The following is a 24996-nucleotide window of genomic DNA, read 5'->3' as shown; positions in this document are numbered from 1 at the left end:
TACCCCGGCTCTAACCCTAGAAGATTTAGAATTGATTTAGGTATGTTGATTGAAGATTGAAGTATATTACTTTGAAGTTTAACTTACTTGCAAAAGGACAGCGATTTCTGAGTCCCTAGTCCCAATCATGGACCGATCGTTGATGTTCGCACTCCCGCAGATGATCGTCTTGTCGTCGGCTATGAGTAGTTTCGAATGCACGTATATGAGCTCGGTAACTGGTTCGCCTTCGAGCGTGGAATGTGTGCGGAGACCGTGGAACGTGATGTATTGCGAGGGGTCAGAAACGTCCGCTTCGTACAGGCGAGTTAGAATAGCTTCCCGGCTCCTGAAAGAAGATTGTAGGGTTTAGAGCGATTGTGAGATTAAATCCTTAGTTTGCGAGTAACTTTCGATCCTCGACAATAATGTAACTCGACAGTAATGTATGTGTTGCTAGCCAGTGAAACGATATTTAGAACACTGGTTTTATGAAATTTTTAGGTAATGTACAGCGGGACAAATCTCGACTGGGGGGCAATTGTACCTGATCCATTTTTTCCATTATTACACTATGATGTTGAGTTCTACATGTATCCACTGAACACGCCTACCATATATAACCGGTGGACACTCTATTTAATAATGTAAACATTGTAAAACGTGGAAAAAAATGGACCAGTTACATTTGCCCCCCAGTCGAGATTTGCCCCGCTGTACCTTACGCAAATGCTCTAATAGACTGATAATGCTACCTTCGGGATACTTGCGTGCAGGGAGGTGCTCGAAGGTCCCCCCAAAAACGAGGAACGACTCGAGTCTGCCTACATATGCTCTGGTAGACTGATAGCTTCAGCAGGCAGAGTTGGCATCATCTCAAACACTTCGGCACTGGTCCGACTGGTATATTAATAGCTCACCGCTGGGCGAGTAGCTATAAACATCGCCGTGTCTCTTTTATTTACACGGGAGTGAATATCTTTTGTTCGTTTTTATAGCCGATAGCTATAAAAACGTTCGTTTTTATAGCAGATATTTGTTCCTGAGTCATGGATGTTTTCTATGTATATAAGTAAATAAATAAATAATAAATAAATATTATAGGACATTCTTACACAGATTGACTGAGGCCCACGGTAAGCTCAAGAAGGCTTGTGTTGTGGGTACTCAGACAACGATATATTTAATATATAAATACTTATATACATAGAAAACATCCATGACTCAGGAACAAATATCTGTGCTCATCACACAAATAAATGCCCTTACCGGGATTCGAACCCGGGACCGCGGCGCAGCAGGCAGGGTCACTACCGACTGCGCCAGACCGGTCGTCAATAAGTATTTATACAGGGTGTCCCAAGACTATGGGACATGAACGGAAAGTACCTTAAATATCGTAGATAGGGTATTTTGCTACAAGAAGACTTTATTTTATTTTTAAAACTAAGTAAAACTCCATTCATAGATTTTTAAATAATTACATGGTTAAACCGGGAATCAAACCCGCTACACGAGAAAAAAAAAACATCCTGTAATTTTGTCATACCGATCGATAGGCTTCATCATAAAGATTATCTTTCTCTAAATAACATAGTGTCGGAGATAAAAGGAAGACCATGAATTTTAACATTTTACATGGCAGACTCCTTAGCCTTAAAATTTGTCCATACATTAAAAAAAAAAAAAAAAAAAAATTTTTTTGAATGCAGTTTTACCAAGTTTTAAAAATAAAATAAAGTCTTCTTTCAGCAATATATCCTATCTGTGATATTTTAGGTACTTTCCCTTCATGTCCCATGGTCTTGGGACACCCTGTATATTATATATATCTTTGTCTGAGTACCCACAACACAAGCCTTCTTGAGCTTACCGTGGGCCTCAGTCAATCTGTGTAAGAATGTCCTATAATATTTATTTTTATTTTATTATAGCTCATAGTTTACTAGCTCGCGGTCGGACCAGTGCCTTCTAGCAGGTTTCTCATTCAGTTATCTACAGATTTGACAGTTTCCAAGTACCTGCATATACTCTGATAGTTCCAGTGTGTGACTGCATGCAGGGAGGTCCCCGAAGGCCCCCCCACTTCCCCCTCGAAGCCGGGCAGCAGCGGCATCACTACAAATACGCGGAACGTCTCCTTGGCGCGGTGCGCGCGCATTATGCGGTTGAACAGGGCTTCTCCTATCTGGAATAAAAGTTATGGATGGTTATTTGGATAAGGACCGGTTTTCGCCATACGAGCGGGCGGTCATAAACCGGTTTCTGACGTAGTGCGCCATTTTTTGTCTAGTAGCAAATGTGTCAAGGCAAAAGGGTGCAACTTTCATTCTCTGGTGAGCCTTTAGGTGGCTCACGATGCTTACCTGCCCGTCTTACGTAATTTTCAAGCGCATTTGGACATGCCAGTACATAAAATAGTTCAAAAAAATTGCGGTACAAAAATTACATAAATCAATTTCAGCCAAATAATTATGAATTTACTGGTTGAGCAGAAGTAGATGTAAAAGACCGAAATTTATTAAGGTGACCCTTAAACATTATATGTAACAAATACGTACCTAGTTCCTCACAACCCGGCTCGTTCGCGACAGTGTGATAAAGAACTGGTTTTCTATGTAGATATAGCGCTGTGCATGTGTGATGACCCTCGTATACTTCTTGCATACTTTGCTCCACCGTACGTATTTACCTGATATCTAGGATGCATTTACCTGGTTCCTCACAGCCTGGCTCGTTCGCGACAGCGTGATAAAGAACTGGTTCTCGATATAGATATAGTGCTGTGCGCGTGTGATGGTGTCCACGTATGCTTCGTGTATACTTTGCTCCACTGTATCAGGGTCTAGGAATCCGCAGGACCAGCTCGATACGCTGCGGAGAACCTGAAGAAGGAAAACGAAATTACATATAAATGTCATATACTCGTAGGTACAGTCAACCAATTGGAACCGGCTACTGTAGAACTATGTCATAGTGATGTTATAAATCAGATTTTAAGAAATATCTTACTGCTTGTCATTTTGACATGGTTGTAGAGTGGCCTAGGGTTCCAATTGGCTGTACCACAGTATAAGGACGACCCAATAGTGAATCTCCCGCGATCGGTGTTTGGGTCTCTCGCGTACTGGCGCGACCGGCATCATCCGGTTCCACATGTACTCTCTGCACCTCGCTGCGTGCGAGCGCTACTCAAGGACAAACCGCGCGGCGCAAAATTTGTTAGAAGAATTATTACTGGTTTTATACTGTGTAGGCACATCTCGGACACTAGCGATCAAATATATGAAAGAGGCGCATTCCTAGCACACATCCTAAGCTCGTGTACGTGAACGCGTGCCATGCTTGTATGAGTGAGATATGACAGGTCGGATGTTCGCGTTTTTGACAGGCGGTAACTGTGAGGTAACCAAGAGGGGGTGCTTTCAGCGGGGAGCGAGAGTAGCCATACTGTACGATAGTACTCTTTATTATATACTGTGGTGTAGGTACTAGGTACTAACAACATATTTTTAACGACGTCTTCGGACATATTTTTAAATTGAAGGAAAAATTGACAAATTAACACCTCCGGCAAGACTCGTACCTGCGACCTATGGCTTTGCCGGAGCCATCGCTTTCACCAACTGAGTCACGGAGGCCTGCTAGATGTGTGCAAATTCTGCGACGTCTTCGGCTTTAGTGGTTAATTTTCGTCTACAGGTTGACAAAAAACAGTAATCTTTCAAAACAATATGTATGAGAAAACTGGACGCCATTAATTTCTACTCTTTTTTGCCAAACTATAATAAGTATATCAATCACACATTACATATGTTATTATGAGAAACTCTAGGTCCGTGGGGTCCCAGCGCGAAGAAGTTGTTCACAGAAATCGCGAAGCGTCTGATTGAGGTAACTGGTGACCGAAGAGCTGGCGATTTCCTCGCACAACGTATCAGCATTGCGATACAGCGAGGAAATGTCGCCAGTATCCTTGGCACAATGCCTCAAGGGCCTATTTCAGACATTAGCTAGCTTTTAAGTTTAGTCTTAGTTTCTTATATAATTATGTAAATATGTTCATGTAAATAAAGAGGTTTACACTGTTATTGTTACCTGACAGGACATATTGTGGATGTCAGTGTTCAGATACTTTTCCAACTCGGGCAATAGTTTGATATCCGAATAAGTCTTCGGCAGGAGATATGGGTAGCTCGCATTTTGTCTGTAAAATTAAATCTATTAATTACACAAAACCAATTTATATGAAATTGGGTTAATCAACTTTTTCTTGCCTGTTATTGCCATGGTTACGGTCCCCTGAGTCACGCTGGTTTTATGCAAAATTATGCTACTTAAACTATTAGTAGAAACATTTTTCTGGTGTTAGCAAGCCCTTTCCTTAATTTGCCACCTACAAACATGGACTACATGCATGCTGGCATAATTTCAGTAGCATAATTTTGCATAAAACCAGCGTGACTCAGGGGACCATAACCATGGCAATAACAGACAAGAAAAAGTTGATTCACCCAATTACGTTCAGCAGCGGTATTATATGGTAGTGTAAATGTATGAAAAGACTAAGTGGCGCGCGCCTGCACTATATCATTTGAAAACTCAAATTTTTAACCCATAAAACGTCGTTTTTCAACATTGTGTGACCCTTTCCTAAGGTAATTATCTAAGTGACGCGTTTGCTGACTGGTCTTTCCAAGTTTGATAGCGTTCCATCGCTGTATCATCTCTGCCACACACTCGACGAGCGGCGTGGGAAGTAGGAAGAGGCATAGTGTGGCCGCGCTACTCGTCATGTCACTCGGTTTTCTGGCGCGAGTCAAAGGACCGGCAACAACCTAGTGCGATAATCGCGCAAGTAGGGCAGTGTTTGGCCGGAGGGGGGAACATCGTGGCAGCACTCCTCGGACACTGGCGATCAAATATATGAAAGAGGCGCGTTCCTAACACACAGTCTAAGCTAGTGTAGGTGAACGCGTACTATGCTGGTATGAGTGAAATATGACAGGTCGACTGTTCGGGTTTTTGACACGCGGTAACTGTGAGGTAACCGAGAGGGGGTGGGCGGCGCTGGAGTGGCCATACTGTACGATAGTACTCTTTATTATACTGTGGTGGCAGCGCGAGGAGCATAATGTGGCAGAGGTATATGAAGTGGCTCGATACGTGCCTCGCAATTTTTACCATGACTCCGACGCAGGGTTGCCAACCGTAAAGCAAAATACCTCGTACGTATGCAGCTAAAATTCTCGTATTTAGACTTTCAAACCTCGTACATATAAAAAATATTATTATTATGCATCGAAAACGTGTTTAAAACAAAATTAAGCATATTATACTATCGGGACCACTCCGTACCTAAGAAATGATCGCACCGCACCGCGTCTGTGGATTTTTTTCACATAAGTGATAGCGATAAAAAAAATAACACTTTCTCGCTCTCACTTTCGTGAAAACATTCCAAGGTGCGGTGCGGCGTGGTTGTTGAAGCGATAGCTTCCATAGACAATCATCGCGTAAATGGTGTAAAAAGATGCAAAATGCTAATAATATATATCCAATTGGCCATATTATCAAAATCTCGTACATATTTGTACGAGGTTAATAGTATCCTCGTACCTCGTACGTAAGACCACAAATCTCGTATTTGTACGAGGAACCTCGTACGGTTGGCAACCCTGCTCCGACGACGTGTCACGGCATAGGAATTCGACATTTAGTTCTACTCCAGTACATTAACTCACCTGGCTTTTTCAAGTTTGATAGCATTCCACCGCTGTATGAAGTGCCTTGATACATCTCTCGCGGCCGCGCCTTGTATTACGACCCCGATGTCGTGCCACGGCATTCTGGGCGTCGAGTTGCGGTCCACAAGGTCTGTAATGAAAAACGTTAGTTAATTTAGTGTTCTGTCTTGGTCTTATACTATTGTAATGAAGGACAATACAAGTGGCCCAATTCACAAAGCTAAAAATTACAAATGGAAGTCTCTTTTTATCTCTTTTTAACAGCGATACTTGCAATTTTGTAATTTCTAACTTGTAAATTGCGGTTTTATGAGTGAGCCAACTGATGGGTGGTAATGGCTTGCTGACGCTTTTGCTTCAAGTAGTGGATGTATTAGTATCGCTACTCAATACTAGATGTCACTTGTTTCGCGTCAAACGTATTGTTCAACTATTTGAATTGATTGATTTGACTAATTTTTGACAGCTTCCGCTTGTAACATTAGTTGAAAATTATAACATATATATTAACAGACTTTTTACCTAGATGAAGGTACTGTATTCGATTGCGACTTTTTTTCTAACCAACAAAAGACAGGTCCAAGCTGTTAAAAGTCTTTAACGATGAAGTTTGTTTCTTAGTCTTTCCCTATCAACAGTTTGGAGTTGCCCTCGATGGCCTCCAGCCTGTCTTTAGTGCTCTCTGTGATCACTCGACCTTCTACCACTTACACTAGTACCGCTACTTGACACTAGATGTCACTAGTGTCGCGTCCAACCAAAACATTGCTCAACACAGGCTTACCAACAAAAGGCAGGTCCAGACTGTTAAAGTCTTTAACGATGAAGTTGGTGTAGTCTTTCCCTATCCACAGCTTGGAGTTGCCTTCGATGCCCTCCAGCCTGTCTTTAGTGCTCTCTGTGATCACTCGGCCTTCTACCACTTACACTAATACCGCTACTTGATACTAGATGTCACTAGTGTCGCGTCCAACCAAAACATTGCTCAACACAGGCTTACCAACAAAAGGCAGGTCCAGACTGTTAAAGTCTTTAACGGTGAAGTTGGTGTAGTCTTTCCCTATCCACAGCTTGGAGTTGCCTTCGATGCCCTCCAGCCTGTCTTTAGTGCTCTCTGTGATCACTCGGCCTTCTACCACTTACACTAGTACCGCTACTTGACACTAGATGTCACTAGTGTCGCGTCCAACCAAAACATTGCTCAACACAGGCTTACCAACAAAAAATCAGCGGTGTAGGGACTCTGGCACTAGACCAGGGCCTCTGGAAGGATTCGTGGTAGAATCTCCGGCATCCCATGGCTCCTTCATAACAGGAAGAAGGGCGACGTAGGAGTGGTTTTTAGTGGATATACCTCCTCTCCTCCTCTCCCTTGGAGAGGGCGGTAAGTAGGAGGGAGTCCCACATATCCCCCCAATGGCTTCCCTGGCCGGGGGGAATGCGTAACGCATTTTACCACTCCGAAAAAAAAAAAAGGCTTACCAACAAAAGGCAGGTCCAGACTGTTAAAGTCTTTAACGATGAAGTTGGTGTAGTCTTTCCCTATCCACAGCTTGGAGTTGCCTTCGATGCCCTCCAGCCTGTCTTTAGTGCTCTCTGTGAACACTCGGCCTTCGACCACTTGAGCAAGTGGCGTTGGCTTGATAATGCTCTTACTTCTGGTCACCATTCCCTGGACAAATGAAATTATTTTAGATTTACACAAGGGTGACAACCCTCAGGGTCAAAATTCCCTCTAGACACAGAAGGCTAAGCCTATAGATTTAGACAGCGGGTAGTAATCTAGTAGCAACCCTTAATCCGAGAAGATCCATATTAACTTTGTAAGTCGGGACTTTGTGTATACTCTGGAACAGGTCACAATTTTCGACTATTCGAGAGAGGTATTCGAGAAATAATGACCTGATTCCACGACTAAATAGATTTGGCCTAAGAGTTTTGAATGATTCACGGTTATTTTCATTAGACTTATATTGACCGGGATATAGACCGTGATTACCTTTTTGATTTTTGTCGAGCTCCCGATATTTCGACGCAGTTGCATGCATCATGATCACGGAAAACTGACGAAGCCGGGTGGATGTTAAAGTTGCATAGACAGCGCGCGATCTACCCTCCTTCGCGCGCGTCGGCTGCGTTCACTTTCAGCGTTACCACTGGTCGCATTCACACTCGATGGTCTGTCCAAACACACTACACTCACAGTGTCACTACGTTTGCTCAATTCTGACTTCACCGGTGAAAAGGAAAGGAACAGAAACCGGAAAGTGAACGCAGCCGACGCGCGCGAAGGAGGGTAGATCGCGCGCTGTCTATGCAACTTTAACATCCACCCGCCTTCGTCAGTTTTCCGTGATCATGATGCATGCAACTGCGTCGAAATATCGGGAGCTCGACAAAAATCAAAAAGGTAATCACGGTCTATATCCCGGTCAATATAAGTCTAGATTTGGCCTATTCAAAATTTCAAAAAAAAGTAGATATGTATAGGTTGTTTTAAAACAAACCAGCCTGCTTAGCCAAGGTGACAACCGCTTGTGCTTTGACAACGAAATGCTAATGCTAATATCAGCCATTCTCAAAGTGTGCTCCGCGGACCCCTAGGGCTCCGCAAAGCCTCTCTGGGGGCTCCGTGTGAATTTTGGGTACCTGATATGCAACTTGAACTCTCTTCCATAAAACCAAATATGCATCAATTGTTAAAAAATAAAAAAACTGCTTCATGTAATACCTCACATTATAGAATCTAGTGATTAGATTTTACTATCATGATTCCTTATTAAAATAAAGATTGCAATAAAAAAAAAATTAAGGGTTCCGTCAGATGTTTTACTTTCTAAAAGGGTTCCATGGGAAAATATGTTTGAGAACCGCTGCTTTATATCATATTCATATTAGAGCGACAGACGCGACAGTGAAAGTGGCGTTACGTAAGCAATTGTATTGGCTTCACCGCCGGGAAAACACTACAAACTGCTGCGAAAATGCTGGCAATAATTAGTCTAAAAGTACAGTCAAGTGTAAAAATATAGTTGTACATAAATATGTGCCACAGCTCTTGAGCCGGCGAATTACATAAAAACTATGGGATATACATATTTTTAAGCAACATTTGTACATCCCACAGAACTTTATTTATATAGAAGAAACAAGTTCATCTATTTGTATAGGGGCCGAGCGTGTCAAATTTTGTACTGAAGTTGTTTCTTGCCTGTAATTTTAAATATGTCTCAGGCTCTTGATTGTTCATAATTTTTGTGTTGTTGCAATTGAATATCACGTAACGAGGCATTTTTTATGTTTTGATTGACTTCAACTTACAAAAATTGACGCCCGAAAGCTGCAAGCTGTGATTAAAGACGGACAACTCAGTGGATTTCACTGAGTTCATTTGACACGCTAAGTAGATACGTTTGCTTGATCTATGGTATATATGACATCTGTGGTACATCCATATTTCCAAACTTGACTTCACTTTCCGGGTTATTTAACAACTAGCTTATCCTGCAGCTCAGCTCGCGTTAACATCGGAAATTGCGGAATACTCCATACAAACTTCCACCCCCCATTTTAGGGAAGTGTGGGCTCAGAGACAAAAAGTAGTGTATATCACTTTCCATCCCTTCAACTATCTCCACTTAAAAAATCAAGTCAATTCGCTGCTCCGTTTTGCCATGAAAGACCGAGAAACAGACACAAACTTTCCTATTTATAATATTACTAGCTTTTGCCCGCGGCTTCGCTCGCGTTAGAAAGAGACAAAAAGTAGCCTATGTCACTCTCCATCCCTTCAACTATTTCCACCTAAAAAAATCAAGTCGATTCGTCGCTCCGTTTTGCCGTGAAAGACGGACAAACAAACAGACACAAACTTTCCCATTTATAATATTATAAGTAAGTAAGGATAACTCACCTTAGTAGTCAACGCATCAGTGAGCAACACCTGATCATTAGACTGCGCATATTTCTCCGCCTTCTTTCGCTCCGAGTCATCGAATTCCCTCTCACTCCGTTCCTCCTCGTACGGGGGGTACACTATACTCAATATGCCTTTAGACCTAAAAAAGTTAAAAGAATTAAAAAATTAAAATCAATTCAAAGGAAAGGGTAGTACAGATGTAGAGCAAAAAGCACAGAACTTAATTTAGATAGAAGAAACAAATTCATATATTTGTATAGGGGCCGAGCGTGTCAAATTTTGTACTGAAGTTGATTCTTGCCTGTAATTTTAAATATGTCTCAGGCTCTTGATTGTTCATAATTTTTGTGTTGTTGCAATTGAATATCACGTAACGAGGCATTTTTTATGTTTTGGTTGACTTCAACTTACAAAAATTGACGCCCGAAAGCTGCAAGCTGCGAGTAAAGACGGACAACTCAGTGGATTTCACTGAGTTCATTTGACACGCTAAGTAGATACGTTTGCTTGATCTATGGTATATATGACATCTGTGGCAAAAAGGGTTTTCTTAGTATTTTTCCGGAAACGTTCGTATTTGTCATGCTAGTTCAGACAATCACAGTACATCTTGTACTGAGACTGACTGAAATAGCATGACAGGATCGTACATTTCCGTAACAATACGAAGGCAAATCTTTTCGTACTACATCTGTACCCGAGTATAGTGACCGCGTATATAATCTCAATGTTTAGAGATTTTGCAATTAAATGTACTTAACTTAAAATTAGAATAAATTTTTCAGCAATAACTAGATTTTAATTTATTCTGACGGCCTAGCGGTAAGAGCGTGCGACTTTCAATTCGGAGATCGCGGGTTCGAACCACGGCTCGTATGTTCCAAATGAGCTTTTCGGAACTTATGTGCAAAATGTCATTTTATATTCGCCAATCACTTTTCGGTGAAGGAAAACATTATGAGGAAACTGGACTAATCCCAATATAGGCCTAGTTACTCTTCGGGTTGGAAGGTCAGATGGTAGTCGCTTTCGTAAAATTATGCCAAATCTTGGGATTAGTTGTCAAAGAGGATCCCAGGCTCCCATGAGCCGTGGCAAATGCCGGGATAAAAGGAGAACGATGATGAAATAGATTTAGGTAAGTAATTCTTTTGTTTACCTCTCTGTTATCTTGTTGAGAACATTCCTCCTTTCCACAGGGCTATCATCTTTGTCTGTCCTTGTGGATTGTGTTATAAGCAAGTGGTCGCCTGGTTGCAGTTGAGGAAGGTCAGGGTCTGGGGTATTGGGTTCGACGGTTTTTTGTTCTTCAGATTCTGTGCTTTCGATTTGGATGGTACTGGAAAAGGTAAACATTATTTAATATATAATAAATAGTTATACAACTAAATCACAAACTTAGGAAACTACGATCCGTAAAAGGTCTATCTATGACTGTGTTTAGAGTGCTTGGCAAGTTCCAATGTGACCTCTCGGCTGATTTTGTATGTAACATCCCACGTAAAGCTAGACGTTTTCTTTTTAGTTTGTCTAAGTTTCTGCCAATGCACATTATTCCTTAGAGTTTACTCTTAGTGTTAGCACGAACTGACATGTAAAACTTACACTACTTAAAAAGAAAGTAAAGTAAAGTTTGTATGTAATTTTTTTTAAAGCGAGTGTGCACTCGTTATACTTAATAGGTACCTAACATTTTATTTTTGTTTTAGTTATATTTCTCTAAAGTGAAATGTATAATTTATTTATTTAAATAAAGATCTATAAACCTAAAACTTACTCATTAGCCCCAATAATGATATCTCTAGAGTGTCTGGCGAGCTCAAGAGTGACGTCCCCTCCGTTTTGTGTGTGGAACATGCCCCCACCTGGGGAACTGGACGTTTTCTTCTTGGTTTTTATAGAGTTGGCGGTGTGCGTGATGTTGCCTAGGTCAGTCAGCCTGAAAAATAAGATAACATATTTAAAAGTATTTCATTGAAAATTATCCAAAAATACAAAATATACATAAAATTAGATATACCGTAATTATTTATGATTAAATATTTATATATTACTATTTATGATTAAGCGCTGGTAATAGCCTAGCGGTATTAAGTACGTGCGACTTTCGTTCCGGAGGTCGCGGGTTTCGAAGCCCGGCTTGCATCAGGGGGCCGATTTTTGAGTCTCACTTTCACTAAAATACCGGTTGAAAACGGTGAATTGCCTATTATTTTCAGTGACAATTTTCTGAATTCGAACGCCGTGAGACTCAAAAATCGGCCCCCAGGTCAATGAGTTTTTAATTTTTCAATGAGTTTTTCGGACTTTGTGTGCGAAATGATGGCGAAATGTCATTTGATATTTGTCAGTCGCTTTTCGGTGAAGGAAAACATCGTGAGGAAACCGGACTAATTCCAATAAGGTCTAGTTTACCCTTCGGGTTGGAAGGTCAGATGGCAGTCGCTTTCGTAAAAACTAGCAAATCTTGGGATTAGTTGTCAAAGCGGACCCTAGGCTCCCATGAGCCGTGGTAAATGCCGGGATAACGCAAGGAGGATGATGATGAAATATTTATTTGTTTTCTGTGCTTTATTGTGCTGTTATGTTCTATGTACCTGATGCCTGATCTTTTAGGCGGAGTTCCATGACCTCTATATTTTCGTGGCGTGCTCAAAAAAACATGTTCACCTCTGGTTTTACATACTTGTCGATACCTAAGGATGCATCCTTCCGCCTGCGGACTTAACACAAGCGGCGCCGGCAATCATTGTTGAGAAATTCACCTTCTTACAGTGGGCCCAGAACAGGACACCCTCGCGGGTTAGTACCTACTCGTATGAATACTTTCTCTCTTTCTAACCTGCGTGCGTAGTCGAATACACTAACGCTCAAGAAATGAAACGCTCGTAGATCTATCTCTATCGCTCTTGCATATTGGCGCAACAGCGCCAGACTTTTCGCGGCGTTTCGTTTTCGTTTCGCGTCGTAAAAATGCCATTCGGCTACGGGGCCTGTGTTTATAGCAAAGACATATATAACTCCGTATAGACAGATAAAGTCTAAGAAAAAAACGTACCTCAGTACCATACAGAAAAAGGTACGGTGGCCTAGATGGCATTACACCTTTGGGGTACGCTCAGCTAGATGGCGCTAATATTAATATTTGACATTTGAACACATATCAAGCTAAGAATATGGGCCAAATTGTCAAAACTGAGGTTCAAATCTTTTAAGTCTGTGTCAAGAGATGGTAGTCTATGTACTGTGATTACCTCTGGTGTTTCGGGTGTCCATGGGCGGCGGTGATCGCTTACCATCAGGCGACCTGTCTGCTCGTTTGCCTCCTATCCCATAAAAAAAAATACTTCGACAGTAACTCTCTACAATACTCGATCCTCTTTGGTTTATAGTCATCCCGCCGTCCGTAGCCAGGTCGATGCCGCCAATAGCACGGTTCGACCACAACGATTTTTTCGTGATGCGCCCAGAACAGAACATTTTTCATCTCTTTCTAACATGTGTTATGACTCATTTCCCTTCTCTCTCTCACCTGTGTTTGTAGTCGTCCCAGCGGCCGTAGCACATATCGATGCCGCCAAGAAAGGCGACGCATTGGTCGACCACGACGATCTTTTCGTGATGCGCCCAGAACAGGATACCCCCCCGCGCGTGGTCTGGGTGACGGAAAACCTACGTTACCAATGTTGGAGTTAACCTTTTGACTGCCACAGTTTTATGTAAATTCATATTAGTAAAGTTATAAAGCTTATAAATGTTGGTGGCGGCCGAAAGAATAACCGTTTCATGGATATTGACACATATTAGGCTGGTTTTAGTGTCAAGCGGACCGGTCCGCGCGATCAATTTATACGTATAGTATGAATTTTCTGAGATGAACTTTTCGGTTTTGCCCTAATCTGTTAAACAAAGGCCTTTGTTTCTATTATTCGCGGCGGTTAGCTCCCGTTTCCACAGCACGTGCTAAAGTGTCAGTGTAGTTAAAAAACAACTATCATGGTAGCAATAAGGTTTAATTTATTAAACAGTTTGTAGTGTGCAGGCAGCTTTTTTTGAAGATGACAAAACGTGTTATCTCCGAGAGGGCTTTTTATGGATTTGAACCTTATTGCTATCATGATAGTTGCTTTTTAACTACACTGAGACTATAGCACGTGCCGTTTAAACGGGAACTAACCGCCGCGAATAATAGAAACGAAGGCCTTTGCCTTTGTTTAACAGATTAGGGCAAAAGCGAAAAGTTCATCTCAGAAAATTCATACTATAGTTGATGCTGTCATCCGCGCGGACCCGGTCGCTTTACTCTAACGGCCCAGCTACGACATTGGTCTAAGCGCGACAGCGGTGAGCGGCAGCCATACGTGCGAATTAAAAGTCCCATCGCTGTATCTCGATCCAATGTATGGCCGCCGCTCACCGCTGCCGCGCTTAGACCAATGTTGTGGCTGAGCCGTAAAACGGTCCCTGATTTGAATACATATTAGTCTAGTGCGGAACGCTCCGCGCGGTTGATCCGCGTAACACTAAAACTAGCCTTATTATTTAAATTAATAATTATTAGATTAAGTTCCAAGCATAGAAATGAGCGTTAACTCACCATAGAACGTCATATTTTGGCGAGATATATAAAATTTATAAAAATGTAGGTACTTTATGTTGTTTTGAATAATAAGTAATAAAAAAGGGACTTAATCGCGTAAGACTTACGTTTATAATTACGAGTAGCTCGAAAAACTTTAGATGTACGAAATGTTGATCGGACTCCCTGCCTGTGACCACGTATGTAATGTCACGTGCGAAAGTCGAGCCAAATATAAACGTACCTAAGACTTACGCGATTTAATTTGATAATATGTGTGAAAATCGTGTTAGTTTAAATCAATATATTAACATAATGTAGTTCTAAAGAATGAGATAGATAGATTTTTCTAACCGTCTAGCTGCTGTGTTGCAATAGTTATGTAAAGCATATTGTCAATTTTAATAAATGTTAGTGGCGGTCAAAAGGTTAACCGTTTCATGGACACTGACATTTAATTACAAAAAAAAAGTAGATAGAGTTTTAACCTCATCGACACACAGACAGAAATATAATTCGAAAAGCACTCAAACTAAAATTTGAACAATATTTCAGATTCTTACGAATGAAGAGTTACCTTAATATTTTCGCTGGCCAGTCTGCTTTTGCTGTAAAAGCTGTTGATGCCAAGCGCCATCCCAACTTCCTTGTACAGCATTATGAAGATCTTTACTCCTTGGGCCTGAAAAAAAAAAACGATTGTTAATACATTAAATGAGCTTAGAAATTTCGAACGCATAATGTAGTGCTTATGCAAGCAATGCGAGCATTTTGTGGATGGAAGGAGAACTAATCGCGGAGTTTCACCTGACTCATTCAATCAACTCTAATCCTACCAATGACTGCGCCAGTAGCCTTAATACATGTAAACTCATTATCCAGCCTCCGAGAGCCATCCAGCATATCCAGCCTTCCAGTATCAATGTAATAGCAGTTGTATCGTTGTTATAAAAAAAAAACACTTACCGCTTTTCTCTTCAATATAGTATCCAGCCTCCAATAGTTTCCATTTAACGCCGGCCTCTTCATACAGATCTCAGGGCTGAGCCTCCAGTCAGCGATGAATATCTCTTCCTTAGAGAGTTCCATACCTTCTGAGATTGAGTGAACCTCAATCTCAGAAGGTACGCTAATAATTTATAGCTATCCTACCACTGACTGCGCCAGTTAGATATAACATTCACCGCTTTTCTCTTCAATATGGTATCCAGCCAGCTATGCTAGGTATTACGTAAACTCACCGCTTTCCTTTTCAGTATGGTGTCCAGTCTCCAATAGTTTCCATTCAACACCGCCGCTCCAATGGCCGCCGCTCACCGCTGTCGCGCTTAGACCAATGTCGTGGCTGAGCCGTCAACGTTGATAATGTGTATGTACCACTGACTGTATCAGTAACGATGTTTTATCGAACGCACTTACCGCTTTCCTCTTCAAGATCGTATCCAGCCTCCAATAGTTTCCATTTAACGCCGGCCTCTTCATATAGATCTCCGGGCTGAGCCACCAGTCAGCGATGAATATTTCCTCTTTAGCGAGCTCCATGGCCTCGGCGACGGCGGCGAGGTAGGGCGAGCCGTCCACGAACGTGGCGGCGGGCGTGGCGGCGCGCGGCGGCGCGAACGAGTGGTGCACGTTGGGGTGGGTGAACTCACGAGCTGCGACAACGAGACAGTCACTGTAGAGCATAGAGGAATAAGGCCGATAGTCCACTATCATATGTTTATCATAGAAATATGATTATAGGTCTGTATGCCTCCCTTTTTCTTCAACGTGAAGAAAAAGGATAACATGTTGCCTATGATCATATTTCTACGATAAACATATGATAGTGGACTAAATATCGGCCTAAGTAAGGGAAGAGTTGAAACTCCATACATCAGTGAATGCGGGTTATTTCCATAGGCATAGTTAAGTGACATTTAGCGACAATCACGCGTCAAATAGCGTGAATTATCAGTACCACTACTCGATACTAGGTGGCAACTGTGACTCGTCTGCCAAAAATGTAATATTAGAACAGTTTACAACTTATATTACAAGCAGAAGGAATTGAAAACAGAAAACTGATTAATACTATTGTAGTGAGCATTAGACTTTTCGTTCGTCGCGACAAGTAGCAGTGTTGATAATTTACGCCAGTTGACGCGTGATTGTCGCTAGATGTCACTTAACTATGCCTATACAAATAACCCGCATTTACTGATGTATGGAGTTACAACTGTTCCGTTACTTATTCCCCTATGCTGTAGAGCTTAGTAAGCTTTTCAGACCCGACGAGTGAACAGTAAAAAAAGTGCGAGAGATGCCTCTACTATGGTCGAGGTGAACACAGATTGTAGGCTTGTGTCGTTCACGAACTATGAACTGTTAGGAATTAAATCCCATCAATGACCGAAATGAACTAAATCTTTCCGTGCTCTGTGAATCGGTCTTTGCTCATTTAGTTCTTTATAGGATCAGCGAGCGCGAGCGGTTTGGATTGAGAACGAGTGTGTGACTGCGCCGACCGAGAGCGAGCTATTTAGCAGAGCAACACAAAAACGTCAAGTTTTCATAATATTAAGTTTCGGTTACTTACAATCTTTCGGCTCGGAATTGTTATTATCTGTGGACTATTCGTATCATTTGACACTATTTAGTCCCATTCGTTCTGATCTTTCCGACCGCAGTGGTCTTTGGTCTGGCTGAACTAAATGAGCAAAAGACCTAAATGAGTGAACTAGTTCGTGGGAGCGATCGACCGAGATCGGAGCGCTCCGAGCAACGAACGAAACGGCACAAGCCTAATAGATTGTAACTCCAAAGTGAAGAAATAAGACGTACAAACTAAGAGTCGTGGTCCAGGTTTCGTGGAGCCGGCGCCGCGGCCCCGTTCTCGTGTTATATGAATCCAGATTTGCATCCCGTTCGGAACGGACGTCATGGTCCGTAATTAAAGCCTGTGTTACAAGGATTTTGACGAGTCCATGTTAGTGGTCGTGTAAGTTCGGAGCCCCTACGTCACTAAACACAGGGACACACGGGTAGTAGGTACAGACATCGGGAGCCCTTAAACCAATATTAACTTCGAGAGCAATTCTCTTGACATGAGGTTTTAACCTTCATTTTCTTTAACAACATACCCTAACATACATAAATTATATGTAGTATGCGCATTTTTGAGTTTCCTACTCTAGGAGGTGAATTTTAAAAAATACAAAGAATATACTACTAAAGCTTCAGTGCCACTCTTGGCAAATAAGGGGTTGAAAGAAAACGAAACTGTGACATTGCAGTGACAGGTTGCCAGCCTCTCGCCTACGCCACAATTTAACCCAAGCCATATTCTTATTTGCCAAGAGTGGCACTGAAGCTTTAGTAGTTTCATGTGTTCTGCCTACCCCTTTATGGGATACAGGCGTGAGTGTATGTACATACATACCATGTATGTACCAAGAATATAGTAACAAAAGATGATTTACCGGTCTGATTGGCCACCGCCTTGAGGTACTGCATCCACTCCTTGCTCTTCCGTTTCGTCCAGCACTTGATGACCATCTGACGGCTCTGGTTCAGGATCTGCAGACCGTGGTTCAGGCCAGTTGAGTACATGCCGCTTGACACTTCGAAGCTGAAAAATAGGTTTACTTATTTATTTAAACTTTGCACTATTTGCACACACATGTATAAAAAGTACCTGGGGCCCATTTCTCGAAGCTACAAGCAGGGGCGGCTCACTCCGCGATCCATTCGCCGCGCTACAAGTACATGCCGGCGGCCGCGAGTTCGCGGCCCATTCAGTGGCGACGACCTTCGCGCAGCGCAATAGAATTCAATGTCGTCTGCACACGTGCGGTCTGTTTGTTAATGTAGGTAAGAATTTAGAATGGCGGCGTTTTGTGAACATCAAAGGAGTGAGCCTTCTGTACTTGTACTATTATATATTCTGTGCTACAAGTTACAATTTACAAGTGGTATATAGTCAATGTTTAATATGACAAGTTGGAAAGAGACTTCCGCTTGTAACTTGTAACATTCAGTTTTAATGGGCCCCTGGGCGAACGAATTTCGCTCGCAGTTCTATTCGATGATATTTTGCGTTTAATTATGCGAAAGAAAAACACATGAAAACTCGAAAATTCTTGTTTCCCGGGACCTAAGAGTAAGCTAGATCGATTTTTCACTCCCAATAATAACAAATTTCAACGACATCGTTAGAGCTGTTTCCGAGATCGTCGGTTTATGTAAATAGATAAATAAATATACATGAATTCCTCATAAAGGTACTTTAATATGTCTTCACATAATGTTTGACGACCGGTCTGGCGCAGTCGGTAGTGACCCTGCCTGCTACGCCGCGGTCCCGGGTTCGAATCCCGGTAAGGGCATTTATTTGTGTGATGGGCACAGATATTTGTTCCTGAGTCATGGATGTTTTCTATGTATATAAGTATTTATATGTTATATATATCGTTGTCTCGGTACCCACAACACAAGCCTTCTTGAGCTTACCGTGGGCCTCAGCCAATCTGTGTAAGAATGTCCTATATTTATTTATTTATTTTATTTATTTAAAATGTTTGAATGCCACGCATTGATGTAAAAAATGTAACTTTTTGACAGAACTATATATTTTATTTATTATTATAACTTTCGAAGCTTTCTGTAGAGAAGTCAAATTGGTTAGTTCAAAATACGAACATGTGTATTAGCTGTTCATTTTATGGCATGTATGTGGGTGAATCAACTTTTTCTTGCCTGTTATTGCCAATGCCATGGTTACGGTCCCTCGTGACTCAGGGGACCGTAACCATGGCAATGAACCAAGCATGAATATTATTCCTTGCAAAAATGAATACTCGATTGAAATGTTAAAATTTGTTACTTGATATTTACTATGAAATCGTGAAATAATGACGATTGAATAACAATTTAATAATGTATCCATCTTGAAAATTAAACCAACAAAAGTTATTCAAATATTAGCACATGGCTTGACCTTCAATAAAAAATACTCACATTTCAATGAGCTGCATGGAATAAAATAACAGATTGTTATTAAAAAAAAAACTACATAATTAATATCAAAATGCCTAGCAAAAAAAAATTGTTTCAATTTTAATCATGTACAATTGTCGATTTTGTTATCATTCTAACTTTGACAGTTTCATAATTATGGTAGGAAAAATAATCAAAACATAGGGCCATAACCACTAGAATAAGCGAATTACAGAATTTCAACTTTCGTTTCACTAAATTATATTTCACAATTTGGTATATTATCGAGCGACAGTGTACGGAAAACATTCTAAATAAGTTCGAGATAATTTTACATACTTAAATCCAATTGCAAACTGTGCCCATAAGATTTATTTCTCCGAAAGATTCACTTATCTACAAAAAAGACAGCGAGCTCCGTATCTTTTGCGACTTGTATTTATAAAAAACATGTCGAACAGGTTTTGTATTAGTTTACTTACTTAGATCCTACCGCAGACTGCGCCAAATAGGTTTGAACGCACAGTTTTGTTTAGCCTTCTCATGTGTAGCTTAACTTCAAACTTGGGTAAGTCCATTCTGCTTTAAATAAATAAATAAATATTGGGGACACCTTACACAGATCAACGTAGCCCCAAACCAAAGACATATATAACTCCGTATAGACAGATAAAGCCTAAGAAAGAAACCTACCTCAGTAACATACAGAAAAAGGTACGGTGGTAGATGGCATTACATCTTTGGGATACGCTCAGCTAGATGGCGCTAATATTAATATTTGACATTTTAACACATATCAAGCTAAGAATATGGGCCAAATTGTCAAAACTGAGGTTCAAAAGTTTTAAGCCTGTGTCAAGAGATGGCAGTCTATGCACTGTGATTACACATTTTACTTCGACAGTAACTCTCTATAATATTTTATCCTCTTTGCCCCAAACTAAACAAAGCTTGTACTATAGGTGCTAAGCGACGATAATTATACATACTTAAATAGATAAATACATACATATATACATAGAAAACATCCATGACTCAGGAACAAATATCTGTTCTCATAGCACAAATAAATGCCCTTACCGGGATTCGAACCCAGGACCGCGGCTTAGCAGGCAGGGTCACTACCGACTGAGCCAGACCGGTTAAGGATGATTATATAAAAAATACTAGCTTTTGCCCGCGGCTTCGCTCGCGTTAGAAAGAGACAAAAAGTAGCCCATGTCACTCTCCATCCCTTCAACTATCTCCACTTTAAAAATCTCGTCATTTCGTCGCTTCGTTTTGTCGTGAAAGACGGACAAACAAACAGACACACACACTTTCCCATTTATAATATTAGTATGGATAATATTGATCTGAAAGATTAACCTTATATCCATACATCGGGGTTTTGGGAGCGGGAATGAATTCGTGTATTTGTAACTCTGTTTATAGTCATTTGAATTACTGAAATATACTGTAACTGGCTCCAAATGTACCTAGAAATGTTAAAGTAATGTTTATCTTTTTCACCATTTTTGGGCTAGTGTAAATCATTCCTGCTCCCAAAACCCCGATGTGTGCTTATAGCTGAATGGATTCACCCAAGTTTGAAGTTAAGCGACAAATGTGATTGTGTAAGACCTGTTGGTGGGTACAAAATCTCTTCTTATAATGTTTTAGACTCACCCCTGGTCGAAAAGCATAACAGCCTTGACGGACCCGTCGCTGGGTCGCAGGTAACCGAAAAATGTGTCCTTGACAAACAGCCATCGCTCCTGCCACTTCGCGCACACCAGACCGGTGCAGAAGTAGTTACACCTGCAATTGACAACGTTTCAAAATTTTCAATGTCCCTAAATCGAAAACCATTTCGAGATATACGCTTGTAGATCACATAAATATTTTTTTTAATTTTTAGTATAAAGAATCTTAAAAATAGTTTAAAGGGGAAGTGACGTCAAATAGCTGATTTAGAGCTGCCACTATAACAAAAAAATCTTCCAGTTGGGATGTTACTTGAGTTTGACAGTGACACTTAAAAACACAGTTCGTAGCAAAAATATCAAAAATTTCATAGCTTAGTCTATGGTTCGTAGTCATTCACTATTGGTTGACAGTGACACTTGACAGTCAGACATACCGGACAGTTAGAGCTGACTGTTAAAACTATTTTTAGAAATGATTTTGTCGTTTTCTTAGCTACCATCCACACTCATAAGACGCATGTCTTGCGGCGCGCAACGGACGTCTCCGCCACGCCGCCTGAATGTAATTCAAAAAAGTCTCCTCAGTACATTTTTTTTTATGGGATAGGAGGCAAACGAGCAGACAGGTCGCCTGATGGTAAGCGATCACCGCCGCCCATGGACACCCGAAACACCAGAGGTGTTGGAGGTGCGTTGCCAGCCTTTAAGATGGGTGTACGCTCTTTTCTTGAAGGTTTGAAGGACGTAAGACGCGCGAGGAGACGTTTTTTGAATTACATTCAGGCGGCGTGGCACGGACGTCCGTTCCGCACCTCAGGACATGCGTCTCTTAAGTGTGGCCGGTCCCTTAGGTGTATGACACAACACATGTGACGTCATAAAGTTGTGTCTTGACTTTTGTAACTTACGCTCTTTCTGCTCGAAGTAGTAATAAGAAGGGATTTTTTCATTAACATAGCAGTTTTTGGAAAAATAAAAAAATACGTGTATCTTTTAGTACTGAGTTCTTTCAAACCAAACAATAAAAAATAGTACAAAAATAGGAAATGTTGTCAATAATACATCACTATTACTACAGAATGACATGATGTCACGACCCTCCACATTGAGGGAACGACTAAAGAAGCACTAGATAGTATAACAAAGTCGCTGCCCGCTGTCTGTCTGTCTCCATGTGTGTTTAGATCTTTAAACTCCTCCTTGCGTTATCCCGGCATTTGCCACGGTTCATGAGAACATGGGGTCCACTGTGGCAACTAATCCCAAGATTTGGCAAATGCACTAGTTTTACGCGACTGCCATTTGGGACCCATTTCTCGAAGCTACAAGTGACAATTTACAAGTGAGACAAATTGGAAAGAGATTTCCGCTTGTAACTTTCAGTTTTGAGAAATATTCCCCTGACCTTCCAACCCAAAGGGTAACTAGGCCTTATTGGAATTAGTTCGGTTTTCTCGCGATATTTTCTTTCACCGAAAAGCGACTGGCAAATATCAAATGACATTTTGCACATAAGTTCGAGCCGAGATTTGAACCTCTTACCGCTAGGCGACGATCTTTAAAACTAGGCAATCGATATGATTGATGGCACCTCATCCGGCCGGATCGCTAGTTGATTGTTAAGTAGTTAAACTTTCGAGAGACTAAACCACATAACTATATTTAGATAGAAGAAACAAGTTCATCTATTTGTATAGGGGCCGAGCGTGTCAAATTTTGTACTGAAGTTGTTTCTTGCCTGTAATTTTAAATATGTCTCAGGCTCTTGATTGTTCATAATTTTTGTGTTGTTGCAATTGAATATCACGTAACGAGGCATTTTTTATGTTTTGATTGACTTCAACTTACAAAAATTGACGCCCGAAAGCTGCAAGCTGCGATTAAGGTGGCTCGCTTAGGTTACCCGAAGCTCAGGCTGCGTTAGATGGCGTTAATCTGCAAATTGCCAGTCTTATTTTTTTTGTGGAGTCGTACAGGCATTTATATACTTTCAATTATGCTTCGCGAACATTTAATATTAAAATTGACGTATTACACCAAACATTCAACTTCTCATTGTAACGTTAATCCCCTTAATGTAGATAAATTTACTATTTTACACTATTTTTAAGCACCACTCACACATACAAACAGTGTTTTTGTATTCCTTCTAGTCGATAATTTCACGCGGTGACAGCTTGTTTAAATAGCCTTGCGGTAAATACGTGCCATCGCATGATTTGCATGGAAGTACTGGGTTCGAATCCAGGACTTTTTCTCTTTTTTTTTTTTTTAATACTACGTTGGTGGCAAACAAGCATACGGTCCGCCTGATGGAAAGCGGTCACCGTAACCTATGGACGCCTGCAACTCAAAGAGTGTCGCATGCGCGTTGCCGCCCCATTAGAAACTTGTACACTCCCCTTTGCTGCGTGTGCACAGCAAAAAGGAGTGTACAAGTTTAAAGGAGGGTTTGGGTTGCCGACGTCTCAAAGGACAATAGACGGAACAAATTAGTTCCGTAAGTCCTCCCGTCGTCAGCACCCCACACCCTCGTTGAGCTCTGGCAGCCTTACTCACCGGCAGGAACACAACACTATGAGACACTATTTTTTGTTTTATACTCGTACAGTAGTTACTGAGCGTTTTCCACAAAAAAGATTAAAAACCTATTCTCTTACATGGTAATAATTTTTGGGTTCGTCGAACTCAGAATTTCTAACATAATTATCCTAATCTGATATTTTTAAAAATTCCAAAAAAGTATAGATAAATTTTAGTTTCTAAACTACGATTCGAATGATTTTTTTTTCTAATTGTTTATTTTCGATGGAGCAAGGGTATTCAAATCGCTTTTGAAATCTTAAATTAGTAAATGAAAATGCAATAATTAACTGAGTAACGTAATGCTTTAAAAACTCAAGTGGACTTTTTTTATCTAAGGAGTAATTTAATATTATATTTAGCGAGGGTATTAAAAGTTGTGTTTTATATCTCAACTTAATAAATAGAAAATCAAAATGACAATAAAAAAATCAATATGTTCTCTAAGATAAAATTGATACCTTCGGCTCTCCATTCTTGCTCGGTCAATAAAAAATACGAAATTTATATCCAAAAAAATACAAAAAGTTTATAGAATCCTGGGAATCGAACGCACCTTCACGGCGTGACAGACGACTATTCACCAACGACGCCATTACATAACACGCTGTTACCGATGAAATTGGGCTATACATATATAATTATTTAAATATAAATAATAATGTCAAATCCATACTAATATTACAAATGGGAAAGGGTGTGTGTCTGTTTGTTTGTCCGTCTTTCACGGCAAAACCGGTGCGACGAATTGACGTGATTATTTAAGGGGATTTAGTTGAAGGGATGGAGAGTGACATAGGCTACTTTTTGTCTCTTTCTTACGCGAGCGAAGCCGCGGTCAAAAGCTAGTTTATTATAAACTAGCTTATACCCGCGGCTTCGCCCGCGTAATAAAAGTATTCATTAAGATTTTCATTTGGATCCGTAGGGACCGTAGGTTTCTCTGTAGGTATATTTATCTGCGATTATTTCGATTGCACATAATACTTTTGCTTGCAATGATTGTAGAAATATTACACATCGACCACAGCGTAGGTAATTCTATATACGCTGGGGAAACCTTTATAAACATCCCACATAGCCCGTATTTCGACACTATGATCGGTGGGTAAAAAGTACTTTTTTCTATTATCCCTTACAATTTTTTACATTTTGCTTATACTTATCGCAAACGTAATCTTCAAGCAAGCAAACAACGATCGTCTTAGAGCACATTGATTGTAAGAGACCGCCGACCGATTATCCGTATCCCTCTAACGATACCCATATTATCCGTATCCGTATCCGTATCGCTATCGCTACCGCTATCGCTATCGCTATTGCTATCGCTATCGCTATCCCTATCGCTATCCCTATCGCTATCCCTATCGCTATCCCTATCGCTTTCCCTATCGCTATCCCTATCCCTATCCCTATCCCTATCCCTTATCAAGATGTTTAATGATATAACACTTTAAGTTCTCGCGCTTTGTACACATATTTAAAGTCACATACAGGTCGAACGCGATTAATTAACATTATTTT

General features: G+C 40.8%; 1 protein-coding gene across 2 annotated transcripts in view; it reads right to left on the bottom strand.

Annotated features, from left to right (window-relative positions):
- LOC125229230 (phospholipase D2) overlaps positions 1–24996 on the bottom strand; it is a 65382-nt gene that overhangs the window by 2394 nt on the left and 37992 nt on the right. For both annotated transcript variants that reach the window (XM_048134027.1, XM_048134025.1), the window contains exons 8-21: positions 20870–21001; positions 17686–17834; positions 15644–15879; positions 14802–14906; positions 13178–13317; positions 11423–11584; positions 10805–10984; positions 9640–9784; positions 7209–7398; positions 5724–5856; positions 4078–4186; positions 2694–2864; positions 2001–2167; positions 88–328 (exon numbers count right to left, since the gene is read on the bottom strand). In XM_048134027.1, the coding sequence (XP_047989984.1) occupies positions 88–328; positions 2001–2167; positions 2694–2864; positions 4078–4186; positions 5724–5856; positions 7209–7398; positions 9640–9784; positions 10805–10984; positions 11423–11584; positions 13178–13317; positions 14802–14906; positions 15644–15879; positions 17686–17834; positions 20870–21001 (2260 nt within the window). The remainder of the gene's footprint in view (positions 1–87; positions 329–2000; positions 2168–2693; positions 2865–4077; positions 4187–5723; positions 5857–7208; positions 7399–9639; positions 9785–10804; positions 10985–11422; positions 11585–13177; positions 13318–14801; positions 14907–15643; positions 15880–17685; positions 17835–20869; positions 21002–24996) is intronic.

This window comes from Leguminivora glycinivorella, chromosome 8 (genome assembly GCF_023078275.1).
Source record: "Leguminivora glycinivorella isolate SPB_JAAS2020 chromosome 8, LegGlyc_1.1, whole genome shotgun sequence".
NCBI classification, from domain to species: Eukaryota; Metazoa; Arthropoda; class Insecta; order Lepidoptera; family Tortricidae; genus Leguminivora; species Leguminivora glycinivorella.
This window is presented reverse-complemented; position numbering and strand designations above follow the sequence as displayed.